This window comes from Pyrus communis, chromosome 2 (assembly GCF_963583255.1).
Source record: "Pyrus communis chromosome 2, drPyrComm1.1, whole genome shotgun sequence".
Classification (NCBI taxonomy): domain Eukaryota; kingdom Viridiplantae; phylum Streptophyta; class Magnoliopsida; order Rosales; family Rosaceae; genus Pyrus; species Pyrus communis.
The window spans coordinates 5,531,732-5,554,397 of record NC_084804.1 but is presented as its reverse complement, the minus strand read 5'-3'; the positions used below and the strand labels follow the sequence as shown (position 1 = coordinate 5,554,397).

Below are 22,666 nucleotides of genomic sequence, written 5' to 3'. Positions count from 1 at the left end.
TTTCAGGATGATTGTGTTGTGCATTACAGAAGATAGTAACTGTGCTTTAGGTGTTGTGCATGACATGCATTGTATCGGTAAGTTGCGACTCTTGTCATGTCGAGACCAACATCGATGTTTTGGCATGCCACGATGCAAGAGTTAGCATGTCATGCCATGCATTTTTCTAACACTTTGACATGCTAACCTCGCATCAAGGCACGCCAAAACATCACTGTTGGCAAACGATGAGCATGCATTTTGCCAACGTTTTGCATGCTTGGCATGCGATGGGATGTTATGAGATTAGGATGCCGTGACATGCATTGCTGACATCTAAATTATTCTGAAATAGTAGGCTAAGTGTTGGCAAAATGCTGGCGTGCCATGATGTGTTAGCATAGCCATGACTTGTTTTGACACGCTAACCATTGCATCGTGGCACGCCATAACAAGCATCTTAAATTGTTGACTGAATGCATGGTGTGTCATGACATGTATTTTGTCGACAATTTGAGACGTTTGTCATGTCAGGACCAACAACGATGTTTTGGCGTGCCATGATGCGAGGGTTAACATGTGATGCCATGCATTTTTCTAACACTTAGACACATAACCTTCGCATCGTGGCACGCCAAAACATCGTTATTAGCTCCGACACTAGTCTCTTTTCTAAATTATTCCAAAATAGTAGGCAAAGTGTTGGCAAAATGCATGTAACAAAAATGATCTAGGAAAGAGTAGACCTTGGAGCCTTAAATTATTTTTTTGGAAATTACTACAACATGGTAGGCAATTATATATGAAGGGTTTTTACAGGTAAGAACACGTCCACTGATTGAGTTGCAAACTTACAAAGATTATTACCCGTAAGAATGTTTGTAAATTTTCAGCCCTACTAATGAACGTGTTTTCACTGGTTGAACACGTGTAAATTTTTCAGCTCCACTAATGAATGTGTTCTTACCAATGAGAACACGTTCATATATGACTGGTGTCCTGTTTTGTACTAATTTTTGAAAAAATAATTTTAGGCCCCAGAGTCTACTTTTTCCTAGATCCTTTTTCCTTTTTAAATTATTCCAAAAGGCAAGGTGTTAGAAAAATGCATGTCATGCCTTGCGAGTTGTCAACTGAATACATCATGAATTGTCGACAAAATGCTTGACATAAACCCTCCCATTGTGGCACGCCATAAAAAACATCATGAATTGTCGACATAATGCATGACGTGTCATGACATGCATTCTACCGACAATTCGTGACGCTTGTCATGTCGGGGTCAACATCGATGTTTTGGTGTGCCATGATGTGGGCGTTAGTGTGTCATGTCATGCATTTTTCTAACACTTTGACACGCTAATCGTCGCATCGTGGCATGCCAAAACATCATTGTTGGCATGCGATGACATGTCATGGCATGCATTTTGCTGACGTTTTGCGTGCTTGGCATGCGATGAGAATGTTATGGGATTAGGATGTCGTGACACGCATTGCTGACATCTAAATTATTCCGAAATAGTATGCAAAGTGTTGGCAAAATGATGGCATGCCACAGTGTGAGTGTTAGTGTAGCCATGACTTGTCTTGACACACTAAGCCCCCATCGTGGAACGCCAAACAAGCCTCATGAATTGTTAACAGAATGCATGGCGTGTCATGACATGCATTTTGCCGACAATTCGCGACGCTTGTCATGTTGGGGCCAACATCGATGTTTTGGCGTGCCATGATGCGAGAGTTAGCATGTCATGCCATGCATTTTTTTAACACTTTGACACGCTAACTCTTGCATCATGGCATGCCAAAACATCACTATTAGCCTCAACCTAGCCTTACTTCTAAATTATTCCAAAATAGTAGGCAAAGTGTTGGCAAAATGCATGTAAAAAAAAAAGATCTAGGAAACAGTAGGCTTCGGAGTCTTAAATTATAATTTTGAAAATTACTACAACATAATAGGTAATTATGTATGAAAGGTTCTTACTGGTAAGAACACGTTCACTAATTGAGCTGAAATTTTACAAAGGTTATTACTGGTGAGAATGCTTGTAAATTTTCAGCTCTAATAATAAACGTGTTCTTACTGGTAAAAACATGTATAAATTTGCAGCTTTACTAATGAACGTGTTTTTACCGGTAAGAACACGTTCATATATGACTGGCATCCTATTTTGTACTAATTTCTAAACTCGGTCCAGGTTAGCAAGGCCATGACATTGGAAAACCTGAAAACGAGCCTTCCTAATGTATTCCAAGCGTTAATGACGTCTTCGAGTCGCTATGTTGAAGCCATTGAGGCTGTTTGTGGGCACATTAAACCAACTGATGGTTTTGATTTCACTTCTGAAACTGCACTCCTCCCAACTTGATGGGCTAGCAGGTTATCGGCGTAGTTGAAATTCCACTTCTGAAACTAGGTAATAAGCTAGATATCATGTTTAGAGGAAATCGCAGCGCTGCTAAAAAAAAAAAAAGAGAAGAGAGGAAGGGACGTATATGTTGTGCCTTGGCCCGTTCGTTAGTGCGGAACCGAGATTCAGATTACAACCTCACCAAAATCACACACAGTTGAACAAAATAAAATACAAGAAATAAAGACACCGAGAAATTTACGAGGTTCGGCAAAAACCTGCCTACGTCCTCGGAGAGATCTTGCTCTTCACTATGAGAAAAACAGTACAAGTTACACATGAGTTAAATCGACATAACCCAATCCCATAACCCTTGTACACCCACTCACAAAATTTTCCCAAGAGCCTCACTCTACCCCAAGAGTTCTTTCACAAGAGATCTTTCACTCTAGCTCTCTTGATTTCTCTCACCCTTACCCATGGTAGAGCCAAATGCTCTCACCATCTCTTTGGATGCTTTACATCTCTTCCTTGGATGATTTCCCTTCCTCCATCCGTTCCTTTTAATACCTAGCCAAATAATTATGGATTTGAAAAAGCCACAAAACAAGGAGCAAAGTAAGCCACAAAACAAGCCACAAAACAAGGAAACATAATCCTCATCATGATGTTCCCTCATCAATATTGTTTTGTTTCCTAGCCTAATTTGGCCCCTATCCAACAATCTCCACCTTGGCCAAATTGTACCAAAGTCCATTGGCCTTACGTACCAGCATGCACACTCTGAATCAACCTCGTTGGTCCTGTTCCGATTCAGTCACTGCCAATGCATGTGCAGCTGCTGCAAGCAAAAATAAACATTTAGCTTCAGACAGGATCTCGACACATCCTCGTCTCCTCCAGTAGGTTTTCCCCCTCTTCATTGTCTGCAACTTGGAAACTTATCAGTGCACCCATTTCCAACAACACCCGTCGAGCCAGACAAACATTCCTCACACTTCCTCCTACCTCAGAACCTTCTCATCACCTGTGAATCCCATAGCTCCACCTGCTGCAAAACCCCTGCAACACTTGAGACTAAACATCACCAGGAAAAGTGTTGCTTCGAGTACCTAGAGGGCATACTCAAAGTCTTCCACCACAAACTTGCTAACCCGGCCTTGCATCCGTAGCACTGTGGACCCTTGCCTCCGGAACAGGATTTGAACCTGCTGTCTCTCTCAGATCCTCTTTCCAATTTTCTTCCACGATTTCAACCTTGAATAGCTTAAGCAGTCTTGTGCCCACCATCATCCATGGTCTATTTTGTGTATCATTCCACACCAAAGAAGCTTGCACCTGCTCCAAACTTACTGTTTCTTTCCTTGCAGTAAAGTTTCACAAGGTTCTCGTACAAATCTGAAAGTGAGGTAAGAAGAAAGAGGCCTTTGTCTTCTTCCTCAACATCAACTTTCGCAGTTGATCCAAGCATCCCTAAACACGGCTTCCATTTCTTCAGGCTTCCATTACTCTCCTTTACCAAGAGCAAAACCGCCTCTCCCTTTAAACTGCTCAACTGAAAATTCCATGGTGAACAACAAATCTGGACCTCCAACGAACCAAAGCCCCCAACGATGCTCTGATACCAATTGTTGTGCCTTGGCCCGTTCGTTAGTGCGGAACCGAGATTCAGATTACAACCTCACCAAAATCACACACAGTTGAACAAAATAAAATACAAGAAATAAAGACACCGAGAAATTTACGAGGTTCGGCAAAAACCTGCCTACGTCCTCGGAGAGATCTTGCTCTTCACTATGAGAAAAACAGTACAAGTTACACATGAGTTAAATCGACATAACCCAATCCCATAACCCTTGTACACCCACTCACAGAATTTTCCCAAGAGTCTCACTCTACCCCAAGAGTTATTTCACAAGAGATCTTTCACTCTAGCTCTCTTGATTTCTCTCACCCTTACCCATGGTAGAGCCAAATGCTCTCACCATCTCTTTGGATGCTTTACATCTCTTCCTTGGATGATTTCCCTTCCTCCATCCGTTCCTTTTAATACCTAGCCAAATAATTATGGCTTTGAAAAAGCCACAAAACAAGGAGCAAAGTAAGCCACAAAACAAGCCACAAAACAAGGAAACATAATCCTCATCATGATGTTCCCTCATCAATATTGTTTTGTTTCCTAGCCTAATTTGGCCACTATCCAACAGTATAAATGCACTTGCAGGTGTCAATTCGCCGCCGAGAACAGTGAATGATGTTGGTGTCTCAACAACCGGGATGCTGTTCAGTATAAAACTGTTAAACTGGAAAACGGAGGCAGCTGGTCGATCAGAGAAACTCTAAGATTACGAATGAGATAGTCTGCGGAAAATGTGTTATCCACTGAATCTATCGACGCAATTGTGCTTTAGGTGGTGTTGAAAAATCAGGGAGAAAAGACTTCCAGGATGATGTGTTGTGCCTTACAGAAGACAGTAACTGCGCTTTACGGAACCTTGGCAGCTCATCATTTCTTATATATACCTTGAACTCGGTTTTGGAAACTTGTCTCCCAAGGCATAACATCCGCAACATTATTTGTTCAGATGAACGTGAGAAGGATTACTTTCAATGCGTGCCATCTAGAAATGTCAAGGGAAGCTGCAATCTACGTTTAGAGCATACCTGAAGTGCATTAGCATCTGTTGACATCGCATTGTTGATTTGATCCCCCTCACGAGCCATAGCGAACTGCTGTCACTGTCATACATCTTTTTCTCTACGTAACTTGGTAAGTGTTGTAGATTTTTTAGAATAAGTTCTCGAGTAAGGTTTATTCTCGATTATAGATAAGAACCTGTATTATCGTAAGGTAAAATCTTAAGTGTAACTGGTTGTAGCGCTTATTTTTGTCTCTTCATCACATAACATGTCGTGTGATAAAAGAAACAGAGATATGCAAGCAATTTAGTACGAATTAGTTGGAGACTTGACCCACTTGTGCGTCTGAACAAGATATAAAAAGTGTTGTATACACGCACACACCCCATTTCTTCTAACGCTCATGTTTATTTTTGACATTCAAGTTGAATAAATATCAAATAATTAAAGAAAATAAATGTTCGAAAAATCATTTTCAAAATACATTCACTTCAAATGCAGACGTTAATTAGGCTAGTTAAACAAAAGCCAGTGCCAACTCTCTTGTACCCAAGTTAAAGCCTCCCTCCTCATAAATTAGACTAGTTAACAATATCGCCCTATAAAGGTAAAAAACGAAATTAGAGATCGTAGTAAAAATCGAGTAACAATTAGTCATCTAAACTTCTTCACTAAGCCGGAGACAATTTTCCTAAATGTCAGCAATGGTCCCAGTCAATTCCGTCTTCAAAACCATTTTCCGGTTGCTGCAGCCGATTCCAAGCCAACTTGCTCATCACGGCAAGACCTGAAGTAAAGAACGTTTAAAATCATGTCAGCTTTGGAAAACAGATGAAAACATACATTCAGAATCTACTTCTGATTGCGGAAATAATGTGGGTTGAGTAATCAAATGGAGCCACACGGTACCTTCAACCATTTTGTAGAGAGCTGACCACCACCCATCTCCAGAGAGCTGGTTTTGATCAAGAGACTCGTCGATCTCTTTATCATGCTTCCCTTCCAGAACTCCTCGGAGAGTGATCACTGCATCTTTCGTCTTCTTGAGGATGCTGTTCTCGTCTTCAGTTTCCATTCTGGGATGAAGTGAGGCTTACAGCTACAGCAAACTGAGCAGCTGCAGCCCAGCGAGAAGAGGCTAGCCATCTCTTCTATCCATTGACTTGTCTGTTATCTTCTCTCACCAACCTGTTTTCTCCTTCCGCTCCAAGTACCAAGCTTCGTAAATACTGAGCATTCGCTGAGCCTGTACTTTGGACCATTTTGGAGAAAGCACTTCCTTCATTAGACAGCAGGTGCTGTGGTGTATCAAATTCTCGAACCTGCAAGCACAAAAAAATTAACAAAAACAAAAACACTTAAAAGCGTTTTAAGTCCAAAAGCTGCGAGGCTCAAGTATAATTGACTCAATTTTGCAATATGGATCCCATAAGACAGAATCCATAATCTTTCCACATTGTCACTCAGACATCAGCAGAAAAGAAAATAAAGAATGAGCTTAAGGAATTCTAACTGAAGCATACCTGGCCAGCATCAAGCAGAAGGATTTGGTCGCAGTCAATAATGGTATTCAGACGATGAGCAATGATGAGCATTGTACATGATTTAAATTCTTCACGAATAGTTTTTTGAATAAGAGCATCAGTTCTGATATCAACAGCTGCAGTTGCTTCATCAAGAACAAGTATTTTTGATCTTCGCAACAGTGCTCGAGAAAGACTTAATAGTTGTCGCTGTCCAACACTGAAATTATCTCCTGCCTCCGAGACCTTGACATGTCACAAGTCAGGTTAATATAATGAGACCGGAATCACATCAAGTAACCTCTAAATGAGGGAGAGCCTATATATAATGAGACCGAAATCACGTCAAGTAAAGCAAAGTTGAGCATTTACCTCAGCATCTAATCCCAAAGAATTCCTCCTGATGGCATCCTTCAAATGTGCCCTCTCTAAAGCTTCCCAGAGGTCAGCATCATTATGTTCTTGAAAAGGATCGAGATTAAACCTCACAGTTCCTAAGAAAAATAGAAAAATAGGATCATTAGAATAAATGTACTTTATTAGGTGTTGGGAATAACTTCTTGTTACTCTTGACTAATATTATAGCTTGCTAAGTCAACGTGGCATGCTTGCATGTACCTGAAAAAAGAACCGGTGACTGAGGTATGATACCAAGAACTTTACGTAGATCTGACAGTCCAAACTTAGCGACATCACAATCATCAATCAAAATTCTTCCTCTTTCTAATTCAACAATCCGAAATAAAGCATTTAGCATGCTGGACTTTCCAGCGCCAGTCCTTCCAACAATTCCGACCTTGTCAGTAGGAGAAATTGTGAAAGACAACTCAAGCAAAACTGGGGGAAGTTCAGGTCTATAACGTAGAACAACATTCTCAAACTTGATACATCCAAATGAAGGCCACGCTGGAGGGGGGCGGTTGCTCTCAATTACAGCTGGAGCTTCTGAAGGCAATTCTATGTATGTACCAACCCTCTCAACAGCATTCAAGCTATTCTCAGCCTGACTTGCAAGTCTCAGTACAGCAGTCAATAAATCTGTAATATTAAGCGCATAACTGAGAAGTAGACCCATAGTGGACGCAAACTCTTGCTGGTTCTCTGCCCTTCCATTCTTCATAACAGCCAAGGTAGCCGTAAACCATATCATGAGGCCTCCCAATGTTTCCAAACGGATTGCAAGCCAGCGGTTTCCACTTATGGTCAACAGTGCAAATCTGATATTGGTATCCACAGATCTTCCATTAATGTCTGCCATCCGATCATAAGCCTTATATGCGCGAATAGATGCTAGACCATTCAGTGCTTCACCAAATTGTGCATAAACAGGGGATCTGCTGATGGAGTCCAAGCGCTTTAACTCACGAGCCGTGCTCTACCCGAAGAGAAAACAAAATATTATACAAAGTGCAGCAAGAAATCGATACCAAAGTGACCAACATGGTAATACAACAGGCTAAGTACATGACACCTAGTATCTTTGAGTTAAGACTTAAGGGTGACTCCAAAAGCATATCAAACATGTAAGAATCATGTACCTGATAATAGAGATAGGCTGCATAAAACAAAACGAGAAGGGGCATAATGGCCCACAAGGACATAGTGCTCACGATCCCTATCAGGATGAAGGTAGAAAGGAGCTGAGAGGCTTGCCCAAGAAACATATTCACAAATGGAGCAACATTACGATCAATGTCTCCAAGATCCCTTGCAAATCTATTTATGATCCGTCCAAGGGGATTGGTTTGGAAGAAGACCATTGGAGCTTTTAAGATAGAGCTAAGCATGGCCTCATGCAACCTCCTAGCAGCATAAAGACCAGAAATAATCAACCAATAAGAGTTTGCCAGTGTCACCAAAACCTGAAACCAAGAAATGTAGTTGCTCGGTACAATTCGAAGCAAAATCTTCCACAAGATAGTTGATACACATTACAACACCTAACTTAAAACAACTGATGTTTAACTGTGTTCTTACCTGACCAAATGATATAAGTGCATAGATCATATTGTAGAAACCGGGGTTATAATTCGTTGTCATGCCTTGATCAGTCCAATGGCTCAACCATGTGCTACTTGAAACTCGTAGAACCTCAGATGAAACATAGCATGTAAAGAGTATCATAACCGCCCACAAGCCTCCTAACGCATCCTTATACCTGGATAAGATAAATTGCAGATTTAAAAGACTTCTAAGCATTGATTAGCTAAATAATGTGCGAATGTAAACAGAAAATAGTATTAGCCCCTCTGAGATCAAAGTTTCTTAAGAATAAAGGGATGTCTCAACGTAGTACAAGGGGAATTCAAGGGGATACTTGAAAATCTGATTTACCTCGCCAAAACTTTCAAGCTTACTACGCTTGTTTCCCTTTCTTCTTGTTTGATAAGAACAGATTTTCCTTCTTTTGGTTTATTTGCTTGGCTTGTATTTTTTGGCATACCATTTACCACCCCATTGGCAACAGGTTTTGAAGAGCCAACATGATTAATCATTTCACTGTTTTGATCAATGGTACCACTATCTTCTTTTTCTTCTTCTTCTTCATATTCTTCCATCTTTCCCGCATTTTCCATTAGCCTTTTGAACAGTGTGCCATTATTGGAAAGCTCCTCAAATGTTCCCTCCTCCTTCACCATACCTTGATGGACCAGGATGATTCTATCAACTTGTGAAAGGAAATGCAGCTGATTTGTAACAAGAACCCTGGTTTTCCCTCTCAGTTCTCCCCTGATACATTTATCAAAAACCTGGAATGATACATAAGAAAAGTTTGATGACTAATATACAAAAGAATTATTAATAACCAACTTTCAGCAGCCAGAGATAGAGCTTGCAAGTGTTGTAGAAAGAAATAATGGAATTAGGAAAATGCAAACGACAAGATAAACCAGAGTTAAGGAAATATCCATAAGCTTTACAGCATAAATATAAGAAAGATACAACTATACTAGTAGAATCCACTGGACTTATATACGAATTTGTCAAAATTAATATGTGATTATGATCTGTTAACACAAATGCTTAAATAAAGGCATGCTTATGTGGGTAAGTCCAATTAAGTCCAATTAACTCTGACAAAGAAGACAGATTCAACCTAATATTTGAAATACTGCAAGCTTACCGAAAACACATTTGTGGAGATGACAAAGGACATGCTAAACAACAGATCAGAGATTATATTTTATATTTAGAATTAGAATGTAGAAGCAACAGATAACCGAACTCCTGAAGTGAATAACTTAAGTTGGATGTAAAACAGTAACCTGTCGAGCAACTTGAGCATCCAAAGCACTCAAGGGATCATCAAAAATGTATACATCAGAGTTGGAGTAGACAGCTCTAGCCATGGAGACTCTTTGCTTCTGCCCACCACTAATATTCACTCCTCTTTCACCAATCTCAGTCAGATCACCACCCTACAGTGAAACAATCGAGAAATTTAGGCCTACAAATTCCTAGGTAACATGGGAAGTTTGCAAAAGGTACTATAAGAACTAGCACGATAGAACTCTAAGAGCACTCACAGGCAATAAGTCAAGGTCATGCCTCAATGCAGTCACATCTATTGTCTTCTCATATCTTCTGGAGTCAAAGTAAGATCCAAATAAAATGTTGTCACGTACCTGAAAACATAAATTCAGAAAGTGACCAATTTGCACGAGCAAGTAGATTGCATTGTAATTAATTTAGTACTCAAGGTTTAACCACGTCCCAGGGGGCACCGTCTCCAACTAAATTATCTTGATAACAAGAACAAGTATTATTTGTGCCAGCAATTTTCAATCACAAGGTTTTCCATATTCACAGAAACAGTATATAAATACAAAAATTCAAACACATACGTTAGAAAGATGTATATAAATGCATAAAAGAGGTGCTCAAAACTTACAGTTGCATTAAAAATCCATGAAACTTGCGGAACATAAGCAACCATTCCTCTCATTACAACACTTGATTCTGCTACAGGAGGAAGCTCCCCAAGCATTGCAGATATAAGTGACGTCTTTCCTTCACCAGTACTGCCAACAATTGCTACCAAGCTACCAACAGGGATATCCAAATTAACATCTGTCAGCGTGGGCTTCTCTGCCTGAAGGAAAACATATATTTCAGGTTTGTTTTTTTCAATAGAGAAAATGCAAAACACTTCTAAGCTTGTTCAAGCACTAGATTACTTATATATGGAATCCTTCTATAACACACACAAACTTATATGATGTAACAGCCACAGAGAACAAATTGACTATATAATGAACACATATAGGTAATAATGAATCAATTGTACGCTTAGAATATTCATAACAGCCACAGAGAACAAAAGAAACATTGTCAACTAGACCTTTGAGTCCCAAGAAAAGTATCCATTCTTAATTGAGATGGCCGGCAGTCCTGGATCAAGAGGAGGGTTTGGCAGAAGAACTCTCTCTTCAGCTAAAAGTAGCTCCTCTAAGCGCTTTAAGGATACATTAGCATTAACCACCTGTAAAAATAAACTACCATTAGAAATTGTAATAGAAGAAAACATGCAAGAAGTTCACAAAGTTGGCAGACAAAGAACTTTATTTTGATTATTTACATGAAATTGAAACAGAATACTTAATGCTCAAGAGGCCAACATATTGTTAAACTGCTTATTCAAAGTATAGGCAAGAACTGTTTTCAGAAAAGAACCAACATGGATACAAAACACTGAAATATTCTTGCATGTACATCACATTACCCAAAAAAAAAAAAACCATCTTCAAGAATAACCCAAAGTTTGAACCACTATAAATGTTTGAGGGAAATATTATCATTTTTGGGTATCGGGAAAGAAGTTGAACCTGGGTTATTATATTAGGAAGCATGAATAGGGGAAACCGAAGCACAGCAAACAGAGTAAGTGAAGTAAATGCCCTTGCAGGTGTAAGATCCCCCCCAAGAAAAGTGAACAATCCAAATGAAATCACAGTGACTACCACTGGGCTGCTATTTAGTATAAATCCATTGCACTGCAAAACAAGGGAAAGAGTCAGTCAAAATAAAAGGAAAAAAAATTTGACGTTCATAACATCTATCTCAAAGAATTTGGATATGCACATGATCATGATAGAAACAAGATCATGCAAAATGCCTACTTCAGTAATCAACTGTAGCACTTTGATGGCATGTCATGAATATATGAAATCAGAAGTGATTTTCTTATGGGACTGAAAACCTTCCAAAAAAGAGATATTATAAGAAATTTACATCAAATGAGTGGATATGGTAAGAAAATGCAAATTTCAGAAAAAAATTGCCATACCACTCCCAGCAGTGATGCTTTTCGAAACCAGAACAATTCATCAGTTCGAACACTATGCACCTTGGATTGGAAACTACTCTCCCATGCATAACATCTGAGACATTGGAAAACACAATGAAAAACAGTACATATAAATCCCCCTAACATATATAGGCATATCACCAAAATTGAGTCATACTTCACAGTGTCCATTGCAGCCAAAATTTCATTCATCAGACCAATTCTCTTGTCTGTACGCTGCAACCCCTCCTTGGACAATTTCTGCATTTTGCTTATCATAAATGTCTGTTCCAAGTAAATCGCAAAGATCAGGACACATTAAATAGATAGGAGACCTAAACATGTATAAGGTGTCCAAATATAAAACTGTGGTGTAGTTACTAACTTCTCAGTACAGACAGGCACACTCTATTGTGATAGTTTTATTTTGAGAAGAAACTATAACAGTTTATTAAAAAAGAAAAGAGAAATACACAGAAGTGGATAAGAAATCCACCAAGAACAGAACAAGAAAATCTCTCAAGAGGATCTGATTACAAGTAGGAAAACCTCAACCAAAATCACTTTACAACTGCTAACATATCCCACAGTATGTGAGAAAGAGAGTAATTCTTAAAATCATTTGAAACTGAAGCCCAGAGGGCTGCCCAGTATCTTACTCTTCCCCATAGATCTACTACCCCCACACCAGTATAATCCTGAAAAATTCTTTTGTTACGCTCCAACCAAATGTTCCAAAAAACTGCCGACACCAGACAACCCCACAAAGCTTTAGCTTTCCTCCCAATTCCTAGAGCCTCAAAATTGGTGCTTAGAAGCTCGAAACAACCCTTTGGAATGACCCAACTAACTCTAACCTCCTGAAACAATTACTCTATTGTCATAGTAATGTAGTCACTAAAGCAAAATTAACATAGCTTTTATTGGAAAACAAGCAAAATCAAATGCAGTAACTATGTTACCTGTAGGGGGAACAAAAGAACAAGCATGAGGGCACCAAGTAGTGAAGCAACCCCCAATTGCTGATAAAGAAGAACCATGGAGAAAACGATACGAAATGGAGCTGACCACAAAATATGAAGAGATTGGGATACTTTCTGTGCAAGGAAACAAAAACAAATTAACCAACCAACCTAAACAACTTCCCAAATAATAGCACAAAATGATTAGTACACTCCAATTTGTTTGGTACCACCTGTATATATTTTGGCAAGAATGACATAAACCCAAATCTCGTTTGAAAAGAATTTTGAGTAGACAATAAGTAGAAAAAGAAAATAACATCTTATGTTCTGAGATTAAACGGTCCAGAGAATTGTGGCTCCAATCGCACATTCGGGGATTTTACTATCGTCTGACTTCAGGAAATTGTTATAGTAATCTCTAATTAAAAAATAATTTTCACTTTCAAAAGATAATTTTAGGACACATGCAAAAACGGTTCAGAGTGCGTGCCTGAAGTGCTTCAGCATCAGTTGTCATCAAGTTGGTTATTTTCCCAGAGGCAAACTTCTTCCTTGCTTCATGAGTCAGCCTTAAGGATTTCCGAAATACAGCAGCAACCTAAAAGAAGAAAACTGTAGAAATTAGAATCATACTTCAAAAAATGATATATCCAGACTCTTCATAAAATTATGAGTTCACTACTTCCACACATTATTAGAGTGAATAGAAGACCATACTACTATTTAACCCCCAAACATAAAACGCTAAAAAGAATCTCCACTCCAAACATATTAGAAAAATAACAAGACCTTAACTCTCTCAAGAACTCATAAATAACCAGCTAAATGTCACAAGCCCCCAGTAAATACTAAATAGCATAGTAAAATTGAGTTTGGGTTTGGTATTTCATGATTCTAAACAAAAACCTGGCCTATCAAAACCAAACATCTATAGACATCCCTGAGCTAAGAATCTACCGTAAAGTTCCAATCCTCATTCACCCAGGGACCAGGACTAAGTAAAGGGACTCACAAACTGATAGACTTGCGTTGGTTGCTGCCATGCATGTGAAACAAGAGTTATACTGGGGAGGGAGAGTTGTGGGAGAAAAAACGTTGGAGCATTTTTCCTATATCTTCAGTTTCGAAATGACTGTTCATTAATGATTTACCCTAACTATATTATTATCCTTTAATGTATAAATGAGCACAGATGGAACTTTGTCAAAATTCCTCAACAAAGTTCTCTTAAATAATAGTATAAATTTGGGAAAAGAATGACATTGATGATATTATAAACATGGTAAAATACAAACAAATATTAGAATAAAACCTAATACAAGTAAAATGGGATTGGAAAGAGTAACACAAAATACCAGGGTTGACCGTAGCCGGAAGCCAACGCGCATGACATTTTGAAAATACTGAGCTTCAGATAACACCCCACCAACCTGAAATCAAGGCACATCCTCCCAATAAAAATAAATGTGCAAGATATGTTCCAGGGTTCAAACACCAGCTAGTGGATATTGAGCAAGGTTTTCAGGGAAAAACAGGAAATTTAGGAAAAGGGAAAGCAGGTTATATTAGGTAAGCAATTTTTGTCAATTCACCAAGCAGGGTAACTGCAACATCCCTTGAAATTGTTAAAGCAGCAGGAGTATGCAAATATATGTGATACTAAAGGGTAGCTGTGCAAAACAAGCTATGTATTGGCAAAAGTAAATGACGTAAATACAAAACAAAGGACTTATATCATACCACTCCAGCAAATATTGAGAAGGCATAGATGTAACCAATCCATGCTGGATCCCCTCGTTGCATAGACTGCAGACAATTTTAGAATAAATGAGAGAACAATTATGATAATTACAATAAAGGATCATTTCACAGGACTCTGATACACATGCCGAATTCAGAGATATGCAGGAATTATGACATACCAGCAGCATAATTTTAAAAATTAACATACCTGGCGAAGGTTAGGTTAAAGCTATTCCGACATTACAGCGACTAGAGCTTTTGTGTTATTGAAGTCTCATCGTTGTTTCTTTTCTTTATTTCGTAGTCAAAATTTCTATTTAGTTATCGTGTTTCAACAATTTTATGGCCAAAATGGCAAATACACAGAACCCAGGAATGCTTGACTAGCACAAGTTAAATTCATAAACAGCCCTCATATGGGCCCAATCACCAAAATCATTATCCCTGCTGATTTGTATATTAAAATAACTAGTAGTACCAGAGACAGACATGGGAATGAAAATATAGAAAAGGGAAGGGTATAAACACAAACCTGTAAGAGATGATTCAAAATAAGCGGCCCCACAAACTGGGAAAGATCATTCCCGATCTACAAGTTGTCAACAAAAAAATAAAATAAGTTATAGCACACAATGCGTTCAATTTTACCGTGCAAAACTTTTGAGGAAACAAATAAGAAACTAATAACTCTTAATTTCTACAACAACTCACTGAAGAGTGTGACCAGCATGTAATGTAAAACAACAATGACGAAGAGCAGTAAGTGTTGATTAAAAAGTTAAAAACATACACTATTCCAATTAGCGAAAAATAAGTGTAATGGCCTTTGTGTACTATTACATCTGTATCAAACTTTGCAGACTATTAACAAACATAATAAATTCGGAAGAACAAGCTAATTACCTTCCAAAAGCCTCCAAACCAAAACCTATAAACAGAACAACAAAATATGAATGAGAAGCATGTACATAGAACTGCACATGAAAAGTCTGGAAAATATTACCTTCCGCCAAGACTAGAGTTCAATGCTCTTAAAAGCCATGGTTTAGGCTTTCGACATTCCTCAGCCCAACATGTTTGGAACCTAGAAAGCCAGTAAAAGAATGATGAGCAAACCATGATTGTACTAGTTTAAGCAGAAACCAATTTGAAAATAACAAGCACACACTTATTGTTCAGTGTTTCAGTACGATCCCAAGTATCCAATTTCCAGACATCTTTCTCTGTAATGGGTCTTTGATATCCTAGCTTCATAAGGGGATTCACCCATGAAAACAGCAATCCTGGATAAAACGCAACCAAGATATGAGTTGAGAAATCAGCCATGGAAAGAGGGTTCGGTGCAGTCTTCAGAATATTACTAACAATCTATTCCTTTGCCTTTGCACCATGCAAAATTAGCAAGCAAATAACAAATACAGGGCTAGGGAAATTAGGATCACATCAAATTACATACATACTTGACAATATGTTCACATGCCTCTCAGGACATATTTGCTCTCCTCCAGGAAGTTCTTCATATGCATCATCATCAATTGATTCAGTACGGATTGGAGTACAACCAGGATAATCGACCACACATGGAACGTACACAAGCAACAGTATTCCAAACAAACCCTACATCAGAGTGAAAATACATATAAAAAACAATGACATTAGATATGCAGCAATTCTATGATGGTTCTAAGATGGATCGGTAAATAGTAGCTTTTTACAAGGCAGTGCTGGAGGATTAGAGAAATTAGACTTGCTCAAACACTATTTACACTACTTTTAAGAAGAAACCTCAAACATTGCGACATTTAAAAAAACAGTAGGACAGAAAGAGGAAACAAAAGCATAACCAGTGAAAATTAACGTCAAAAAAGAAAAACAAGCCAACAAACCTGAGCAGCAACTTCACTGATGTACAAATATAGTACAAAACTGCAACGGTTACACAGGAAGATTGTAAATTGTCTTGCACAACCACAAGCCTGGATAATGTACTAGCGGAGTAATATAAAACCAAACAAAAACCTTAAAACTATAAGCAGTGATATCATCTTTTGGTAAGGAAGGAACCAATTTAGGTAAACAGTCACACACAAACCTGTCGTATAACTCCCTCAGTGAAAGAACAAAATTCAGCATCACGGAATCCCCCACTAAAGTATAAATTACCGCAAACCTTACAAACCATCGGACCTCACGGATATAGATCTTAGATTCCACACCAATCATGACCAGCATAGAGCACCAAGTAAGAGCCTCTAATATCAGACAAAATACCTGCCGAGAAAAGATGAAATTAAAATATTAAGCACATGAGTGTAAGCTTACTGATAATTTGTTTTTGTACTCTGTTTTCCCTTCAATGAAAGTTTGTTTCTTACCCAGAAAAATAATATGAGCAGGTTAATGACACTCACATGTGAAAAATGCTAAGCCAATGGTCTAAAGCAACTGGGTTTTAAGTGTAAAATCCCTAATTTCATTGCATTTACATTAATCACGGTTCTTAGTTTGTTAAACTTGATATCTCCTTAGAAATCACAGTTCTTAGTTTGTTAAACTTGGATTCTTTTGTCACTTAAAGGGTGAGGACTACCTAATTGCCCTACATTTGATAAATGGAAACATTGGTTTCTTCAATTCGCTTCATTTATGTGTAAATTTTACATAAAAGAACTTTATCTGTACTAACTACGGTAACACCACATAGAGTAGCTAAATGCTAAACGATTAATTCACAGTACACAACAAACCAACCTCAAATGGTGCAAGGCCAGTCTGCCCATCTAAATTCAGCACTGAAATTCCCATGAACAACCGGAACACAGGCTCAGCAGTGCAATAAGCAGCCAATAACCCCAACATGTAATTGTAAACTTTGGACTGCAAACAGAACCTCTGGACTTTGAAATCCTTCTTGATCCGCCATATTCGATAAATGCACAGGCCCAGAACAACCAAATGAGAAATGCAGACAACTAAAGAATCAACCGTGCACGGCGTGTATGCACCAAAAGCATTCTCCACTGCTCTTGTCCAGACCCCACCGGGCACCGGGCGGCAATACCAATCCAAAGGCTGAAAACCCATCTTTTTGGTCACTTTTTTTCACAAGAATTATTCACTTTTAAAGCACACAATCCACCACTCCGAGCTCTCAGTCCCCACTGAGAGCTACTCCTGCATTATATGATAAAACTGAATTTAGCCACAGAAAAACCCAGGAACCAGTGAAATCTCCTTAACGGGTAAAAGAAAACAGTAAAAATTACAACTTTGCAGATGAATGGCATACTTTCCTTACTACCTCATACTTTTTTATCCACGAGAAAATACAATGCTTCGAAATAATATGGAAAAAAATAAAAACAGTCGAGCATTCTACTATCTAAGCACCGTCGTTCTCAAAAATCCCAAAAAAAATGTTCCAGCTTTCCATATAACTTCAGACTTTCCAGAACCTCACTCCAGTTACAGAAAGTCATTATCTACTCTGGCAGTGTACATTTTATCAGTAATTAAACAGAGCAGAGACTCAAGCTAGAAAACTAAAATTCTTCAGGAAAAAAAATACATTAACGTATAAAAGCTTTTATTACCTTAAAAAAAAAAAAAACAAACTCAGAATTACAAATTCATAATTTTTCAGATTTCAAAAGCAGTAAACACCTCAGAGACTTGTCCTGTACTCAAAAACCCAGAAGCAAAACCGCCTGCATATATACGACCTTCTCGGATCAAAAAAGTGAAATTTTTGGGGAAAATAAAATAATTTAAAGCTCTTGATTGGATGCCGAGAGAATAGAAGAAGAGAATCCCAACTTTCCTGGACAAGATTGATTACCATTTTGGTGCATTTTCTTTGTGTGGAAATGATGGAATCATTGGAGTGGAGTTGGTATAGTATCTAATTCCTGCGGAGGAATCGAAAACCGAGAATTTCTTCATCTGAAAAGCAAATTGACAAAAAGACAATAATTATTTGGTTTTTCCTACACTCTGGAAATAATCTGGAAATTTGGGCTTCTGTTCTTCTGTGTATAACAAGGTGGAGGTCAGGAGGGGTATTATTGTTTTTGTATGTTGATAGAAAAAGTAACTTCTTGTAATTTGGGTCAGTTATTTAGTGATTTGGGTCAATTACTTTGTTTAATATTAGTGGTAGATTATTATTTTGAAATCTTCACTAATAAATTCTAATTTTTTGGGAATTTTATTATCTCTATTAATTAATGAAATTCTATTTATCAATCAAAAGAGAGTAAAAAGATAATTTAGTGACAATTTAGTCTTCTATCACACAAAAAAAAAAAAAATGATAGGCAATAATGTAATTTCACAGGTCTAAATTTTACTGTTTGTTATTGAAGTCTCACCTACAGGTGTAAAATACCTTCAATATTAAAAAAAAAAACTAAAACAAAAAAAAAAAAAACATCTCACTCCCCCAAGTTCTCTCTCCCTCTCCTTTTTATTTTCTAAAAAAATGTGTTCATACACACAAAGTATGTAGGTAAATGCTTGTAAATATTAATAAAAGCATGACAGGTCAAAATTAAAACTGAAATTTAAATATCCATGTTTTTGCAGTAGTAAAAAAAAAATTGGTGGTGCCGTGGTAGTGACTAAGCAAAGAATTTAAGCAATTGATGGATGATGGAGACTTGGTCGAGTGAGGCATGATTGGTTGAAATCTATTCACAACTTTTATAAAATCACTTTAAGCACGCATTAAACCTCTCGAATTAGTAGAGACGCCCCCACCCTTTCGAGTGGGTAGCAATCAAACAAACACACACAGAAATTGGTGGTTCTTTAACTAAATAAAAAAATAAAATTGGCAGAAAGTGGGTGGCTTGGCAAGCAAGCTACCTTCAGCACCGGTAAAATCTCTATCAATGATAGTCAGGAATGGTCGGGACACGGGAGGAATCTTTTTATGGCAATTCTTCTTTTTAATAATGACCGGCATATCTATAATTCTTTTTAAATGATTCTCCAGAATCTAATTGGAGAAAATGTGAGAGAAAATAAATGCAGAAAAGTAAACAATATTTTGTAGGAGTAAACTTGCTGTAACTTAAACGGGAAGCAGAGCACAATTTAATAATCTAATAATATTTCCGACAAAATAATAAATATTGATCACATTAATTTAGAAAATAATGTGTTTAGCCTGAAAATGACAGATTATTATGTATAATCTAATTATATAAAAGAAAATCATTTTAGGAAAGTATCAACTTGTTTTTACTTTTAACCATCACGTATATCTGAACTTATTTTTACTTTTTACAAGATTACGGGAACCATGAACTGAGTCATGTTGGGGCCCGGGGGGCAGATGCTCACTCTCAATTTTTTTGGAAAAAAATACATATGATTCATATAGCAATTCCACGTGATAGAACATTTTCGGCTGTAAAATTTTTGAACAATTGGTTAAGAAATCGGATACGAAATCAGTTGATAAATAATAACATGGTTATTTATATAGAGAGAGATATTTGATGTTATTGCCTATTGATAATAAAGTTGTTATGCAACACTTTCAAAACATGAAAATGCGTCAAGAAATATTGTAATAAGTTGTTATTGCCTTTTGATGGCTTGCAATCATGGTGGCCTTGTTGAAGATGGCTGAAGAATTTTCAAAAGCATAAGGGATGAGTACGGCATGGAGCCAACGCTTGAGCATTATGGTTGTATGGTTGACCTGCTTGGCCGGGCTGGCATGCTTCACAAAGCGTACGATTTCAGTGAGACTGCACTGCTGTTGTGATCATCTGCTCGATGAGTCGTGATCCGTGTCATGCATATTGATTCATGCATTAAGACCCAATGTAGTGACAAAACCTCGTTAAGTCCCTAGAGTTTCTTCCTTGCACTTGCAATTGCTAGTGTTACCTTATCTTTGATGTTGTCAAAGAATTGAAAATAGACAAGTCTTCACGATGTCTTTAAGATCAACGTGCCACAAATGCCCCCAAAAGCCTAATATAAAGCAAGTACCACGCTTACATAGAACCACATGACACGTCCGACCCTAATATTCTCCGAACACCAAGGTAGGCATGTGTTGGTCGACACCCGAAGGTGACGAAATCATATTAGAATGCATGAGAACAAGAAATAAATAAGAGTTATAAATTAAATATAATTAATATGCAAATGAAGAACGTGTTCAGAGCATACAACTAATCTAGAACACTAAAGGGAAGAATATAAAATCGAATGAATAAGAGAATGGGTCCTACACTAAGAAGACTCGAAGATGTCGATTTGGAAGTACCTTGACACTGGGATTGTACGCCTTGATTCTAAATCCTGAGGGGGCACAAAACAAACATGAGTGGACCAAGTTGATATACATAATAATAAAACAGTTATTCAACATACTAACCCCCAAAGTTTTATGAAGACTAACAGCATAAAATGTAATAGGTTTTCTGAAAACCTAGCATGCCATAAAACCTTTCATGAAACATATCTCGTATATAGTGGGTTAGCTAGTGATATCAATATCAGTATCTCTCGCCCTGAAGCCATCAATATATACCTCCTGCCAGCCATATATCTCCCTCGCCTGTAGGCAAAACCATGACCACTAGATACGCATAAAATCATTGAACATAGTCTTTCCAAACATAGATACATATATCTCAAAAACATATTCATAGTATAAAGTCATCCATCATCTATACTACAAAGAACATGAGTTCGATAAAATATGATATTCCAAAATATTCTCAGTAAGCGTAATATCCTATAAAACGTAACCATTAAATCATGTTTTTCATGTATGCATTTCTATTATTAAACATGCATTTTAGAAGGGATCCACTTATAGATACTCTGTCGTCGTAGAGCTGTACGAAATAGGGATGATGGAATCACCGCTAATAATTGCACCTAAACACATAAAAGGTCCAATTAATAAAACTCTATTAAAATGATTGAATTTGGCAAAACAGATACAGAACGTCGAATTACCTTAAGAAGGGTCCTGGGGTAAATTTCGAAAAAGTCAACACTAAGAATATTCCCTGACGAAATATTCTAAAGAATATTCTATCCGGGTTAGGCTGGTGGGTTTGGGCCGAAGGGGCCTAGACCCAAAGGCATGGTTTCAAAGGGTCAAGGGTTTGGGTTCAACGGGCTAGGTTGGTGACGGGCTTGGGTCTAGGTGCACGACACAAAGGCTTGGTTAGACTAGGGTTTTGGGCTTGAAAGCGCGGTTATTTAATTAGGTCATTTGGTTTAAAAGGCTAAGGGATTGGGCTGCCCAAATGGGATGGGTAAAAAGGTTTTGGGTCTAAGGTTTGTGGGTCACCAGACCCAAGGAAGAAAAAGGCCAGAAATCGGCCGGAGAAATCTCGAGCTCTGACGGAGCTTGAAACTTAGTCAAAACAAGTGAACTAAAATACCAAAATGAAGCCCGTGAAGCAAGGAGTTGAAATATACCATCCTCATGGCCAGTCATGGCCGGAATATGATCGAACAACGTCCGTAAGTCCCAGCACCTCACTGGAAAAGAACTATAGGGATGAAAAAAGAAGCATTTGGAGTGTTTTGAGGCTTACCTAAATCGGAAAAGTTACAAAATCATTCGAAGTCGCGTCAGGGAACTTTGTTCTCGTCGGAGCTTGGAGTTAGAGTATCACAGCTCGGTTTTTCCTACATAATAGGGCTCGAGTTCGAGCTTGTGAAGTCTAGAGGATGAAATGGGTGGTTTCTTAGTTGGTGCTTTCCCCCATGGCACCCTTCGATGCTTGCCGAGAAAGAAGGGAGAAAAGTGAGAGTGAGAGAGATATAGTGAGAAGGAGAGTGAGACTCACGGGAAGGAAGAGAGAGAGAGAGAGAGAGAGAAGGGAATGGGCCGGGGACAAACACCAAAGGTGAGCCCCTTGGGCACACATATTAAGGCTCTTAAAAACAATATTTTAAACCAATATCCCAACCCAACATGAAATTACAAAATTACCCTTTCGTTCCGTAAAAAATCCGAGACGGGTTGTTACACCACAACTAGTCATTTCCATCTTCATTCTCGTCTTTTGCATCCTCAGTAGTAAAAGTGTTATCTCCAATACACTTGGCTGAGAGAGAAACACTACATAGCAATAGATTGACCATATGAATGGAAGAATCATTGAGCATTTGAAGTTGGTTTTTCTAAGG

At 38.1% G+C, this 22,666-nt stretch overlaps 1 protein-coding gene across 1 annotated transcript; it reads right to left on the bottom strand.

Moving 5' to 3' along the window:
* Positions 1-5,398: 5,398 nt before the first annotated feature.
* Positions 5,399-18,507, bottom strand: LOC137725812 (ABC transporter C family member 2-like). The gene is made up of 28 exons (XM_068464607.1): positions 18,330-18,507; positions 17,243-17,665; positions 16,584-16,762; positions 16,378-16,417; positions 15,952-16,108; positions 15,660-15,774; positions 15,495-15,575; positions 15,395-15,419; positions 15,024-15,080; positions 14,489-14,554; positions 14,104-14,178; positions 13,239-13,346; positions 12,746-12,880; positions 11,962-12,068; positions 11,784-11,877; positions 11,323-11,490; positions 10,839-10,979; positions 10,389-10,589; positions 10,024-10,122; positions 9,763-9,915; positions 8,831-9,246; positions 8,474-8,654; positions 8,035-8,358; positions 7,115-7,871; positions 6,869-6,990; positions 6,497-6,742; positions 5,883-6,295; positions 5,399-5,760 (listed from the first exon to the last, which is right to left on the bottom strand). The coding sequence occupies exons 2-27, from the start codon at positions 17,573-17,575 to the stop codon at positions 6,125-6,127; spliced, it is 4,551 nt and encodes a 1,516-aa protein (XP_068320708.1). The 5' UTR covers positions 17,576-17,665; positions 18,330-18,507; the 3' UTR covers positions 5,399-5,760; positions 5,883-6,124.
* Positions 18,508-22,666: the final 4,159 nt, after the last annotated feature.

Coding starts and splice junctions, on each gene's coding strand:
- LOC137725812 (XM_068464607.1), bottom strand. CDS start 17,575: ATGGGTTTTCAGCCTTTGGATTGGTATTGCCGCCCGGTGCCCGGTGGG. Junction 16,418..16,583: donor CTGAGGGAGTTATACGACAG/GTTTGTGTGTGA, acceptor TAACCGTTGCAG/TTTTGTACTATATTTGTACA. Junction 11,491..11,783: donor AAGCATCACTGCTGGGAGTG/GTATGGCAATTT, acceptor CTTGTTTTGCAG/TGCAATGGATTTATACTAAA.